This window comes from Mugil cephalus, chromosome 16, assembly GCF_022458985.1.
Source record: "Mugil cephalus isolate CIBA_MC_2020 chromosome 16, CIBA_Mcephalus_1.1, whole genome shotgun sequence".
In the NCBI taxonomy this organism is placed as follows: domain Eukaryota; kingdom Metazoa; phylum Chordata; class Actinopteri; order Mugiliformes; family Mugilidae; genus Mugil; species Mugil cephalus.
In genome coordinates, this window is record NC_061785.1 from 10577566 (window position 1) to 10593032 (window position 15467).

At 46.4% G+C, this 15467-nt stretch overlaps 1 protein-coding gene across 1 annotated transcript in view; it reads right to left on the reverse strand.

Annotated features, from left to right (window-relative positions):
- The window catches only part of tanc2b (tetratricopeptide repeat, ankyrin repeat and coiled-coil containing 2b), a 143537-nt gene that overhangs the window by 33179 nt on the left and 94891 nt on the right, over positions 1-15467 (reverse strand). The window contains 4 exon segments of the mRNA XM_047608809.1: positions 1953-2201; positions 2612-2795; positions 6913-7061; positions 12414-12530. Coding sequence (XP_047464765.1) covers positions 1953-2201; positions 2612-2795; positions 6913-7061; positions 12414-12530 — 699 coding nt within the window.

A 15467-nucleotide genomic window follows, 5' to 3' on the forward strand; every position in this document is an offset into this window, starting at 1 on the left:
GCATCCATTTTGACCATCGCTCTTTTAGAACCCTTCTGTTTAAAACTGTTTCACTGCGAGAAATGAAATCAATGACGCTTAATCTCTCAGTTCTGGTAAAATCTACTCCCCCCAAACGAGCTATATCAGCGCCACAGAATAGCTGGTCTTCTCCCTCCTCCACATCCAGCTCTACCAACGCACCGCCTTCGCTAGGTGATAGCGGATCCCCCTCCCTCCTCGCGTTTCCTCCCCACTTGCCTTCTGCTCTCGCTCCACATCTCTTTCCCTCTATCCTTCTCTCTCTCTCTCTCTTTCTCTCTTTCTCTCTCCACACTTCAAAGCAAGTCTCTGTCACTCTGGGGGATAGAAACGGTTAATGCCTGGGGCTTTGATGTTCCACTGCTGCGTGAGCCCAGCCAATCCTCAGCCTGCGCTCGCCTCCCGTCCCTACACCATCTAATAATTCTTTGTGGAGGAGAGACACAGTGAGAAATGGAGATTATGAAAGTCATTCACTCCTCTTCTGCGCGCATCCGTCTCCTCTATATGGAATTGCTGCTCCTGACAAATACAAACGCCTTCAGAAAAAAATCATCAAGTCTACCCTCCACCCCCCCTCCCTCCCTCCCTCCCCACCCGTCTCACTCCCCTTTCATTTTCTCTTTTTGATTTCTTTTTTTTTTTTTTTTCCCTTCGTATCGTCTTTTAAGCTGCCTCCAACCTCACTCACGAGTGTCTGTTTTGAAGATTTGGGCGTTGAGGGGCGGAGATGAGATCGAGGATGAACCTCTAAACCCGGCGGAGTGGCTGCGCTGCCAGACAGCGGTGTCAAACAGCAGAACATGACCAGCATAAAGAGTGGGTCATAGCTGCAGTGACAGGCCCTTGTCAGGAACATTACAGTGTTTAGTGAAATATGTAAGTGGCGCCTGCGTGCGTGCATGTTTTTATTTTTTTATTTTTTACTTATTCTCCCAGTAGGAGTGAACGTTGGAGCTCATCATTTGTCATCAGCAGCCTCTGCGATGATGAGAGCAACAATCGGACCCGTCAGGACCGCCTCTGCGTTATGGAACCGACATTTTCCCTGATATATTTTACTCCTACTTTTTGGGAGCCTTTTGAGGTGGCTACGGCCCACAATGAGAAACACACATCAATGAGACCTCAGCGAGCAAAACAAATGTCAGTTTTCCTATGTGGGGTTCTTCCAGCCGCAGTGCAGAATATGTTGTTGTATTATTCGGCTCTGTGGTTTCAATCTACACCAGAGGGCTGAGAGAGTTTAACAAAATACCATCGCGGATTTACAGCCACCCGAAATTTCAACATAACTCCATGAAAGCGTAAAAACAAGATCTCTTTCCTTTCTAGATTATTAGAAGGACACAATTCACTGAATCAAATGAAACCATAACTAAGCTATTCTTAATATAAGCATTGATTTTTGGGAAATTATTACAGATTTGAGCAGGAAATGTGGTCTGGAGCCTCAGGATGAGTTTATAAATATCCACTAATGTGAGCAGCTTGCAGATTGAAACGCCCACAAGCGTGCGATTCAGAAAAAACACGTCACATTTGCAGGTAACAGTCTGTTTGCATTAATATTAACAGGAAATGAGATGGGACTGTCATCCCACTGAAATTGATGGAGTGATAAAAAGGCAGACCACCCCTCAAAATCCATAAAATATTCATATGTTAATATGAATATTTGTGTTGCCTCGTCATGTTTTTTGATCACACCAGCACCGACGGACATCAATGGATTCAAAAGAGAGGACCACGGTTCATCAAACAGGCAAGGAGTGAGGAGGGAGCGCTTCTCAGGGAGTCAGAAATAAGGGTTCGGCCTGGGCGGAACGCAACTTTAGCTCGGCTAAAGTTGCGCCCACCTTCAAATAACCTTATTTTTTGACTCGCCGTTTTAACCGTCTGTCACACGAGAGGGAAAGGAAAGGACTCACCGGCCACAGAGTTGGGGCGGGGCATGAGGTACAGGGGGATGGAGTGGGCAGAGTGGGAGGACATGCTCTCCAGGTTGCGCTCGGGGATTTTGTTGAGGCTGTAGGTGGAGGCGGTCATGTTTTCGTCCACCCTGTACAGGAACGAGTCCATGCCTGATTTCTGGGACTGCCACAGCTTCAGGTTTCCCCGCGATCCCTCGCCGTATTTTCCGCCTCGCTCCATGTTCTCGGAATAGCTGGTCAGAGTGGCTGCAACATAAACACCATCCTTTAGGCCAATTTTCTGTTTCCCTCTACCCCCCGCTCGTCTGTTTTCACTGTCCTCTGCTTTCACATGCATTCACTGTTGTTGTCAATTCACGGTATGTTGATGTAATAATCCCCCCCCCCCCCCCCCCCCATTAAGCTGCAGGTGTTTATCATTGTTGCCAGGAAACAATGCGGGACCTGTTTTGACATCGGCAAAAGGCTTCACGTCAGCGAACATTTGAGCTCTCCTGTTTTTATCTCGCTAATGCACATTTGCCACAGTTGATGTCAACACGATAAAGTGTCTGAAAAACCGATCACATACCAGGTGGCGGCGTGGGGACCAGGTTTTAGCCTACATTAGCACTAGCAGCGGGTTGGAACACGCAAGTGTCTTTTGCGAATCTCACCAATGATGCCGCTGTCCCTGCTCTCCAGTGTCGAGGTGGGACTGGTGACGGAACCGTAGGCGCAGTCCTTGTTGCCAGCCTGGCCGGGCATGGCCGGAGGGAGGGTGGAGCAGGGGCTGCCTGCAGGTGGGGAGGCGGTGCTGCTGGTCAGGGTGGAGCACGGGCTGATCCTCTGGTTCTGGCCCTGGAACAGACGCAGACACACATTGTTTTTAAAAGCTTTGTTCCGCTCCATTAGCGCGCGCAGATAAATGCGGTAAAGCCCGACATCTGAACCTTTAATATCTGACTCACACAAAAGAAAAATGTCACTTCGGCACCGCAGTTACTAAAAGCTAAACCCTCCCGTTGTCTGCGCGACGTGAATCACTCCGCAGGCTCCCACACGTACACAAACACATATCATAATAAGTAATTTGTGGCATTTATCTAAAAGATGTGGTTGAGGACGCCGAAAATATAAATGTCTGGTATATTTGTTTATCGCTTTACAACTGCATGCTACACCGCAATTTACTGGAGCTAAACGCACCAATGAATGTTTGACACAGATGTTTCGTTGAGTTGTATAAATCTCTCTAAACATGTGTAAGAATAATAGAAGGTGCATGAGATGTTACGAGACCGGTACAACTCTAACAGCTTTTACACTCAACTAATGACCTACATTTCAAGGGAATTAATTGAGCCGCAAACAGAGCATAAGTATCTCGGCCTCACTGACGGACTTATTTTCATGCGTGATTTCCACAAACAAAAACTGAAAGAGCATTTTATTTTCAGTCCCGACTCTGGTGCCCCGCAGTGACTTTATTCCACGTCAGCTCAAGTTAGGAGACAAGCAGACCAGAAGGGACAAAATAAAAATGAAAATAAAAACTCTACCGCTTCTAAACTGCTGCTGCTGCTACTGAAAACATCCACAGATGCGCATACAGGACATAAAAGCCAGATGCATGCGGCGTGTCCACACATATGGTGGAGGTGGTGGTGGTGGTGGGGAGGGGGGGTAATTAAAGCATTTGTAAAGGCGGACTCTCCTTAACAGCTGTCGATGAGTTCAGGTCAACGCTGGATTGAACACAGAGACAACAGGAGAGGTGGAGTGGTGTTCAAGATCAACCTACTAAGCTACTATTACTTTAATCATTTATTAATCGGTCAATTATAAACGTCTCCTGAGGCCACAGCCGATAGAAGGGGTTTGCTGTTTAATCCCGGGGTTTGTTGTTGTTGTTGTTGTGAAGTGTCCTTAGGTGAGACACCTGTCCTCAGCTGCTCCCCGATAGCCAAGCCAACCATCTGTGTTTGATCGGATGAACGAGGGCATGCTGTGCTCTGTTGGTATCTGTTGTTTTTTGTGATTAATTCGGCTCCATTAATCAATAACAGAAATTAGATAATGCAATTTCCCACAACTGCAAACAACGCATCCAAACAAAAATCCAGATAAATTAAATTAAGGGCTGGGAGCGATGACTGACCATTGGATGTATAAATGTAACAGAGCAATTTCCCAAAGTCTAAACTTCAGGTCTTCAAGAGGGGATCCGTGACCCCTAGGGGATCTGCAGAGGTACTGCAGGGGAGGGGGTCGCAAAATCGTTGGTTGATTTGACATTTTCATATATTTTTTTGTTTTAAAGCCCACCCACAAACTTCTTTAAATACACATTAACATGAATCCAATATATTTTAGTAAAGGGATAAGGGATAGCTTAATATTGAATGCAAAATGATAAGAGTAATGTAAATTTATAAATAGCACAAGGCTGAGTTTAATATAGAACACATACAGTAGGTATTAATAGTAGTTAATCTCTCCATCAGTTTGGGGGTTCTTGGCTCTAAACTGAAAATATATTTGTTTACATGATGTACAATGACATAAAACTATATATATATATAAAAAGAGCATGTCATGTCATATTTGAGAGGCTGCACGCTCGCTGGACAATTTTACTTAAAAGAAATTGTAAAAGATATGAAGTGATTAGTGCTAATAAGTGCTAATAAATTCATTGGTTGCAGCTCTATTCAATCCAGAAATGCAGCAAATCCTTATACTTGAGAAACCTCGAACCAACAACTAGATAATCTTCCACACTACAGTATGTTGCACAGTTTTAACCGCTTAGTGGGACAAGTGTGACATCTGTAAACAGGTCCACACACTTCCATTCCGGCACGCATGGCCCCCAGCCCTCAGCGCTAATCTTTCAGTCAGACACAATTTCAGTCACCGTCACCCTCGCGGACCGGACCGCTCAGCCGTCGCGTTCGCGGGAGCCTGACCCCGGTGTAACCGTACGTGAACACGGACAGACGAGCCTCTCCAAACCCGCGTGCGCTCGTGGCGGCGGTGGCGGCAACGGCTCTATCTGCGGGGGATAATGAACCCCCCGCCTCGCGAGGGTCTGACCTTAAACGTCGCACGGGGATCGGTTTGAACTTGGAGCGTTGCGTCTATTCGGGGAGCGGGACCGAGAGAGTATGAAAGGCAATTAGCTGCACTCCTTGCAAGTTAAGGTCACCTTGTTCCGTCAGCTGGCGAGCTCTTGCAGCAGAGACACCAGATATTGTAGGAATTTAAGTGCGCCGAACGGAGGGTGGCGGATGATGTTTTTATAATCCAAATACACATTTAATGGAAGTGGGATTCTTATTTTAAGCAGGTGGATATTTCCCAGCTTTAACAGTCAATAAACTGCACTGAAGTACAAACAAAAGCTTTGACTGTGAATTTAAAAGAAATTAATGAATGAAAATCAATACTTTTACTTACAAATGATAAAAAAAGACTATATAGCTCCTTCAACTTGTAGTGTCAAAGTATTGTGGTGGTGATTTCATGGATATGCTGCTAATTCAGTGTGCACGCCTGAACTTTGTCTCGAGGGTGGGGGGGCGCACAGTGTCACACTTGTGTCACTGCATCAACTGAAATGCAAATTAGCACAATTACAGCAAAAGCCCACTCCTTTATCTGCTAATAGATGGTGTCTCGCGGCAGCCCGTGTCACTTTTGGTGCCTAATGAATCAAACAAAAAAACGCATTCCGGAGAGCGGCGTTCGGGGCAGATATCTTAAAATAATAAGTTTTACGCTGCGCGCGCGCGCACAATGCAGCGGGGTGCTAGCATGAGTCACGTCTCTAAAACAGCGCTGCTTGAATAAACCTCTCTCAATTTACACAACCCCACCGCCACAGCGGCGCTCACATCAAGCGCAGGCAGTCCATCAGTCTAATCGCTTATCCACACTGCTTTAGTGCAAACCCCGCTTTGAATGCTCCAGCAACAGGTTAGCCCCTGTCTTCCTCTCCTCCTCCCCCACCTCCTCCTCCTCCACCTCCCCCCACGTCCTTCCCTGTTTCTCTGTCTCTCTGCGCTGCTGCTGCCAGTGTTTTCCTTTGCACACTTTGGAAAATTCATACCTGTCAAATCAAGTTTAGGTAGAGAAACCGGGGCAATCTGCTGCAGAGCTTAGAGCAGGCCCGTTGTGCCAAGAGCTGTTTGTTGCACAACTGCCAAATTCAGGAATAGAAAGGTTACGGTGCGGGGAAGAAACATTAAGCCTAACCCGCTGCATGTCAAGCAAGACGCTTGTTTTCACTGACTAAAGTTTAAAAGTACACAAGGAATTAAAATGATTAGGATGGTTCGTCATGTGAAACGGCGACTGAATGGAGGGTTATCTGATTAATATGAGGCACTGTGGCAACTCAGGGCTATTCCCAGAGAAGCCTTTTTGATCTGTCAAAACCGAATGTAAACAAGACCATTATCAAGATAAATTTCCTAACGGATCCGTGTGTGTGTTTGTTCAAGTTCCCGGTCCCTCGTAGCGTAGCCGTGTCACACAGAAAGCCGGATTGGCACGGGACGCATCGGTGGCAGGAAGAACGAGAGCCGGTCTAAAACAAACCCAGCAACTTGACGCAAGGGCTGCAAACTCAGATTCTCGGCAACGCTATCTGTAGATCGTTGTCTTCTTGATAAGGGGACACGTTTACAGAGAGGAATTGTTTACTTAGGTCTAATTCGAAGTGTGAGTACAGCACATTCAAGTGCATGATCACGACTGACCGAGCGCTTGGTCCATATGGCGTCAACAAAATCTGTGAAAAGTGAGCGTAACCGTGTTCTTTCTGTCACACCCAAAGTTCAAACAGTGGATATTCCCTTTACAAGGCACACAGTGGTGTACAAACATAAAAAAGGGAGCAAATATTCCTATGTAAGAGTCCAAATTTTGGGTGATTCTGGGGAAAATAAAATGTCATTAGAGGGGCTGTTACCTGTCTTGCCTCGGGTTCCTCCATGCTGTACTGGGTACCGGGTGGCCCCTCGCTCACTTTGTCTCCCAGAAGGAAACCCAGGCGCGTCATCAATGTGTTGGCTGCCTCATCCACCGACGGAGGGGGGCCCAGCTCCTGGCTTGACTCCCCTGCAGAGGCAGTGAGACGGAAGGAGGAAGAGGAGGGAGGGGGGTGGGAGCAGAGAAGAGAAGGGAGGAAAGAGGGAATGTGTGTCAGTGGCGGGCAGAAAAACCGAACGCCGGCTTCGCGTCACTTTTCCTGAAAACGCTAAGAAAACACACACTTGCTTTGCACGAGCACAAAGAGCAGCGACGGCACCTGCGCTCGGGAGACGCGGAATGAAAAGCACCCTACCTGAGTTTCCCCTTGAGTTTTCAGAGCTGCGCATTACACACGCGCATTCCTCAACAGCTGCTCGCTTTTTAAGGTTGAGGTATCCTCTTACATAAACTCCCGAGAAGATCCCCTCGGCCGCGGCTGGAGAGCCGATCAACTGTTTCCACGCTGAACGGCTTAAGCCTTCCACACTGTCGACAGCTCCTTCCGCGCAGCACTCATCACCGCGGCGGCTCGCGTGACGTAATGAGATACGCCCTTCACCTGCCTGAGTGTGTGTACGTGTGTGGTGTGTGTATGTGTGTATGTGTGTGGGAGAGAGACAGAGAGCAAGGCAAAAGCGGGCGTGTGTGTTTGTGTGTGTGCTTCTCTATCCTGATTACTCCCGGCAAAGAAAACACCAGGGTGAGCCTGCGTGATGATCAGATGATCCACAACCACACACACACAAACAAAGCTGAAGGGTTTCTGTTGCCAACTCTGCAACAGGATCCAGAAGAAAAAAAAAAAAAAGAAAAAAAAAATCCCTTAATGACCTCATCCTGTAGCTCGGTTGCCGGGATATGCACCACCCGTGACAAACCCACATCTGTGACATCATGTTTTTTCAATAACACCTGGCCATTGTTGCCCAAGAGGGTCCCGCTGTATCAACTTAATTTCAATTTCATATCACCCGCTGGAGCGCCCCCAAACTCAGAGCTAAAGTGCTGAGCGTCTCAATGCAAACAGCCACTGTATGACAGGGCGTGTGTGCGCCTGCGAACTGGCCCAGACGTTGACGGCTTTGGAGTCGACAGCGTGAGATGGCTGCGGTTTAAATCAACAGCGGCGGTGAGAGACGGAGGCGGCAAGTGGCAGGACAGGTTTTCTCACAGTTATTCTGCGGGGCAGGTCGAACCAGACTGGCAGGTAGCCGTGCTAAAGTCCTGACTGACAACCATTAGACAGTCCCAGCCGCCACACAACACGCCGCCTCTCTGAAGACAGACAGCTTGTTTAAAAGCCCGCGGCCTCTCACGCGTCGCTTCAAATAGACAAGGCAATATATAAAGTCCTCTCTCTATTCACTTGTGGACACAAAGGTATCAAGATCCTCATTAGGTTGACTCCAACACAATTTCTGAGAGGAAGAGAGAAAAAAAAGGAGGGGGGGGGAGGGGGACTACAAATCAAATCAATCATGGAATTGACATGCTGCAGAGCTTCACTAAAAACACACAGCGTGAACTTATAATAAGGTAATCACAGTGCACATTAGGTCCAAAACAAGCTAATTATGCATGAGCCACGATGAGATGGATATTGGTGCTGCTTTTACATGGAGCGGAATACATTTTTGCGAGGGGCTTCCGAGGTCACTGAAGCCCTGGGGGTCCCTGGAGTCCGCGAGCAGAAGCAGACAGATAGAAACACAGCTCGACCTCCTCGCAGCTAATATCACGGGGGGGACGGCAGAGATGCGCAGTCATCAGTGGGAGGAAATTGCACGGAACGCGTCTGCAGGGTCGATCTCAGCTGCGGCGTCTGGACATGGGTGCAGAGGAGGCTTCCTGGTCGACAGTCTGGTAGTAGTAGGCAGTGAATGCATTAGCAGTGATTAGTCAACTGCTCCGGGGTTGGGGGGGTCTACAGCGGACATGACCGAGATCAAACAGGGACTCTGTCTGTCTCTGTCACAGTGTTCTGTCTCCCCTTTTTCTTTCCTTCTTACTCCAACATCTCAGTAGCAGCCAGCCGTTAGCCAACACTTAGTCTAGGTTCCTTTTGATGTGGCAGCAGAATCGCTAATCCGAGCCCGCAGTAACTCCCTTTAGCTAAACATAAGCAATCCCTGTGTACATCTGCACAACTCCCATGCCCTAAAAATAGAAACTCAAACACACGGTCAAGGCCCCAAGTTTGTGAGAATCCACGATCGCGGTTCTCAAAATAAAATCCGACTTTTCCACCGGTCTCAGCGTTCATTAGCATTAGCCAAAATCCGCGCCTGTAATTGACAAGCTACTGTCAAACTCGGACAGGCGCTGTGCACGTTATCATAGCGTCGGCTTCGCATGTATACATGTGTGCGTTTCTTGATTCTTGTCTCTATTTAAAGCCCGTCCTTTTTGTTCTCTAAATACAGATTATGACACACGGCGGAGCCGACGGGGAAAAAAACAAGCATCTAGATCGCTTCAAAGCAAGATGACAGCGCTGAGGACAGAACACGCGCCTTAAGGAACACCAGTCGTCTCTCATCACAGTGACAGCATGAGATCCTTAACGGAAAAAAATCTGAATGCGAAAAATATATATATATATGTAATATATATATATATATATATATATATATATATGGCATAAAACACAAAGTCCCCCACCACACACACACATTCACACACATCTAAACACATATACAATAAGCACGAGCTTCTCTCCATTGGATTCCTGAGCTGAGAAGGAGACAGATGGTTGCCATAGCAACTATCTTTGCGCGCAGCTAGGAATGTGTTTCTGTGCAAGCGCATCTGTTTCTCCCTGGCCGTCCACAGATCTGCCCTCGTGCACCAAGAGGGGCAGAGAAAGAGAGAGAGGAAGAGAGAGAGAAGCATGTGTGCTGCAGGCAGGGGACTGGACAGGACAGGAGATGGTATTAATAGGCCCGGCCAACAGGTACGGTAACACATAACGATTCAGCGGCTCTTACTCCATGCATGTACCTGGTCACAAATACCTTTTGTTTCCTTTTTTAAAAAACAAAAACAATAACAGGTAGAACAGCTCTTACTAAAGGGTCTAAAAATTTTAAATATTTGCACATATTCCAGAGTAAAAATAAAGCGCAAATAACACTGCAGATGCAAGCGCAGATATGCACAGGCATCTACGAACTAGGTAATGGCAGGCTGATCCAACGATAAGTGAATTTCACATTCCTGATGTGCAGCAGAGATCTTATCTGTGCAACAACACTCTGAGGTTTTATACCTCGGAGTAGGACCATATATATACATATACGACTCAGGACACCTACTATACCATTTCTATAGCCTGTTATCCTGTTCCATTTCATGGTTGGTAGCTCATTATTGTGCCAGGTCTTTCATTAGTTAGAAAAAAACAGAAAACATGTTACTGACTGTTCATACTTTGCCTCTATTTAACTTTGTTTCCATTGTAATTATCTGTTTAAATTATTTAGTTTTGAAATGGGAACACTGGCTGCTTTACAGACTCTTTGTTTTTTTGCTTAACTTTCAGATACATAAATCAGGCATAACATTACGACCACGTTCCTAATACTGTGCAGTTCTCCTAAACAGTTGTGACTCATCAGAGAATGGACATGGGCCTTCTGAGGGTGCCCTGTGGTGTCTGGTTGTTGCTAGTGGGGGGGTCTCTGGGCTTCTGTGGATCAAACTTGCTCCAGTGCAACCCAAAGATAGGATCTAGTGAATTTGGAGGCCAAATCAACACTTTGTGCTGTTTTCCATGTTTTTTTTTTTTTGTTTGTTTGTTTTTGTTCTTGAACCATTTTTGTGCCTGTGTCAGGCTGCATCCTGCTGGGGATGGCTGCTGCCATCAAGGAGTGTCATTGGTATAGGGTGCCTGGTCTGGTCAATTTTATTTACTTCTCCCGTCAGTGGTCATAATATTGTGGCTGATCGGTATAACTGTACATGTACCTTAATAATAACAGGTGTTATTTGTGTAAGGGATAAATATGATTTCAGCTGAACTCTAGTAGCTCCATTATACAGTACACTCTGATGCAGAACTACATTTACTATATAAGGGGATTTTATCTGTAGTGCCTGGGGAACTTCTTAAGAAGTCGGAGCTCTGACGTCATTAGAAAAGACCGGCTGGTGGTGAATTTTTAAAAGCCGTCCCACAAAATATTCACAAACCGTATTTATGAGACCACAAAATCCTTTGTGTGGCCATAAACCTCAGATGATACCTGACGTCCTCCAGGCGGGTGTCAGCAGCGGAGTGTGATGGCTGGCACGCGATGTGCCAGATGTTTAAGTCAGCGTCCAGCAGCTACATGTCCATCCGTCCCTAGCGCAAGTCTTTACTGCACAGGCAGAGGATCCCTGTTTGTCAACTGTTTTTCCCGCCTCAATGGCAGCAGAGATTACCATTTCGTCCCTGAAATGTCACATGTGCGGGAGCTTTCAGCAGCTCATAATAACTGATATACCGCAGTCTATTTCACAGGACTGATGCAGAATGAAGGGTCAACTGCTTCTCATCCATGAAATTCAAGAGTAAACCAGGTGGCAGGACTACTATTATTATCACCGCTATTCTAAAGCACCGCATACTACTCAGACTTGGACGGAAATGAGAAAATATTCAAGTGTGTATCACCTACTTAGAACCTCCGCAGAGCAGAAACTCAGCAGAAGAGGCTGACAGACGGTGGAAGCTGGGAGCGCACTCTCAACCATTTTCCTTCTAAGTGACATCAGTTAAGCCCCGAGGCCCCCGATCCCTAGCTCCCTCGCGTCTTCATCCGCCCAAGTCGTGCCGCGGCACTGCCTCGCCCCGCAGAGGAGTCCACAGAGCCACCGTTTCGAGCCGAGCCATCGAGACAGGAGCAGGAAACGAACGTTGCCTTTCTCAACAGGAAAAGGAGCGGCAAGATGAGAAGGCAGATACGGCGGGAGGGAGCAAATCACAGCGGAGCGCTATCCTCGCGTGACCCGCTTTAATGTCCTCTCCGGGCTGGGCGAAGCGAGGGATGAGAGGAGGGGTTTGACGGGGATAGATGGGACGGGTGTGGGGGTTAGGGGAGGGGTGGAGGGTGGGGGGTGATCTGGAAGGTCCGCAAGATTACCGAGCAAAAGCCGGCTGTGAAGTTAAAAGAAACTGCGTCCGCGTAGCTGGGGGGGGAGGAAAGCAGCGAGGGAGGATTAGAGAGACGGAGCGGGAGGAGGCAGTGAGGATGGACACAGTGGCCACCAGCAGGGCTATTCCGTTAACGACCTTAGCGGTGTTTTTCGTCTAACAACAGCCTGCAGAATTACAGGAAAACTGACCAATGCCCTCTCTGCGTTCAGCAACAGGAACCAACATGCAAAAAACTAAAAAAAACTAAATAAAAAAAATTACACAACGAAGCGAAGGATGAGCTGTCCAAAAAAACTTACCAGGGCAGTATGTGTCCAGGTCTGGATTCTTGGCAGTGGTGGAGGTGTGTGTAGGGGAGCCAAGCTCTGATTGTGGAATGCGAGGGCTCTCCACAAACTTTGCTTTCCGCAGAGGGGCTGGGAGCAGAAAGCACACACACACACACACATATAGAGAGAAGGAGACAACACGTGCACACACACACACGCACAGAAACAGAAACACACACAGAGATCAGGGAGATGGAAGAAAACAAGGAAGAGAGGAGTGGACAGGGAGAGGACAGAGAGCTTATGAAGTTGGAGCAGCACACTGATAAAATGAAAACATCCTGAAGGCTTTCTTCGGCCGGTTTGTGGTTTCGCCTTGGGTCAGAAAAAGCTCAAGCGCGAGTAAACAAGCAGCGTGGGCAATCAGGTGCCGGGCCAGTGCGGACCGACACACCAGCGGTCCACCACTAGTATGTGAAAATATTCCCACCCTTCCTTCCTTTGCCCACTTCTTTTTTGTTACTTACAACAGTGAAAAGGAATATGCACATGAAAAGGAGTGCAAATAAGAGCAATGAGAGCAAAAATGTTGATCCGGTCTCGTAATAATCACACAGAGACACAAGGAGATCCAAGGAGGCATCAAATGAGCCCCTTGCACACTAAAGAGAAGGGTTCCAGGTTACAGCACGCGGATCTTAAGCACTGTTCACCACCAGCTCATGGCTCCATGTGTGCACACAACAGCACAGCAACAGCATGCCCGCAGGGCGCATAAAGGAACGCCCTTTCACCGCCAAGCGGAGCCTTTGTGGTGGCGAACATATGTCGAACACACGGGAGGAGATGTGAAACCTTTACCGTCCATTCAGTAGATGCTACTTAGAGGTCTAATGATGAGAATAATGTGCTTCTTTCAGCCTTTTTACTATTTTCTGAATACCAAAAAAAAGACACAATAAATATGTGACAAATGTAGAAAAAGGAATGAAAAGGAAAAAAAAATGAAAATCTATCTTTCTGCACAGGAGTGACCTTCTAATTCACGCGGAAAAAAACACATATAACTACGATTTGCTTTTGTGACAGTAAGAAATGTCCTCACCACGGTTGGACACAGGCCCGGCAGTGAAAAGAAATGAGCTGATATCAACTAAACCGTGCGCAAGGCTCATTTGTTTAATCCATTTACTTTTTCCTTTTTGTACTTATGGGACTTTGGGATGGGCACCGTTTACGCTTAATTGACTAATCTGGTTAAATAAGAGTTTAAAATAGATTATGTTCCGTATGCCGCAACCTTTAAGCATTCTTACTATGGCCGAGTGCACATGTCCAAAGCTATCCGGTGCAGCAACGGAGTACGGGAAGTCACGGGCGGCAGATGAAACATGTGTTCGAGCAACAATAACTGCCGAACAAGAATAGGCTCCTTAGTACTTTTGTTCAAGGTTCATGTTACAGCTAATGGCAGTGTGTGTGTGTGTAATGGGTGGAGCGAAGAGTTTACTCTCCAGCATATGCTGCAGAGTCTTGGTCAATTGTAGAACACATAGCATATTGTATTTCTTGTGTAATAGAAGGCATATAATAGAAAGCTAAATATTCCTACAGTGTTGTTAAGATGGGACCAATCATGAGGCTTCCAAAACTATAGGACTTCCTGGCTTATTTTGAAATATGCTTGCATGCTTAAGAACAAACCAGATCTTCTTGTTGTAATCTTAGACTTGCATTACCGAGTAATGGATTAAAATTATAAGAAAACAATGAATATAGGTGGCAGTGTTGTGCCTACACCAATCAAACCAAGAGGAAGTTTAGGAGGCTAGCAGGAGCCTTAACAAGCATGGAAGAAAAAATAGTTGGGGAGGTGAGGTCCACACAGGGTGTGTATTCTTCTATGGGGAATGGAGATTTTAACTGTCAGTTTACAGTAGTGTGCTAGCAAATGTTAGCGAAGAGGGCTCAAATGCTTACGGTTCCTTGGCAACACCGTCAGCTGCTCCCTGTCCCTGTCGACTTTAAAGGTAACAACATATTGATCCAGACTTTAAATCCTAAATATGAAACATTTTTGATACCCATCAGGGCATCCATGATGAGACTTCAAGTGCTTTAGGATCCACAGAGTGGACCTGTGAACATCTCACATTATCAGATAATCTGGGCTGAACCTCAGCATGGGTAAGGTCCAGTGTGGCTCGATGGAAGGGGTGAATAAATTGTCCCATAATCCCTGTAGTTCAATTCTTTAAATATTTAATCAGGAACAAGACTGATAGTCGCGGTGTAACAGACTGCAAGAGCTGTGATTGGTAGAAGGGTTCTAAATCAACACCTGACAACCCACCAATTCATTTTGGTGAGTATTAATGAAAACTGACTAGCCAATTTGGCTGGTGATGCATGAGGCAATCATGTCAGTCAGAGTTGCTCTACTGTTCTCAGTGATTTCCTACATTTCCCATGAACACTGCCGTCATGCTACGTAATGACGTATCAGACACCCATTGGCTGCACGCAGGCAAGCTATAGTCTGCAGTGCAACCAGCACAAGAAACCATGGAAACAAATGGAGAAAAAGAACGAATGGATGAATGGAGTGAGAGTTAGGGGGGAACACTGTAAAAAAGAGGAGAGAGTTAGCTAAACAGTAACGTAAAGTAAAAAGTTCAACTAAATGCGGCAGTGGTTGGGGCAGACGTCCGGGGGCGAGAAGAGGAAGGAGGCAGGGATGAGAATATCGACAGAGCATGCAAAATGAAGAAAAGAAAGTTTAATACTAAGTAGTTGATGGGTCGTGTTTGATAATGAAAATGTTGTCATGTTTTGTTAGGATTGCGTGAAAGCAAAAAAAAAAAAAAAATTCTGTGGTGGAGACTAATGATTGTCGGCAGTAAAGGGACCATGACAGTACCTGATGTTTTTTGATCCCACACTAAAAATTTTAAATAAATGAAATGTTTGGGCTTTCTGTGTACATTTTGTTGTATGTATTTAACTTTCTGTTGCGTTCTTTATGCCATCACTGTTAACAAAATGATCAAATGCATTCAGTTACTCATACATTTGGCTAGTGGA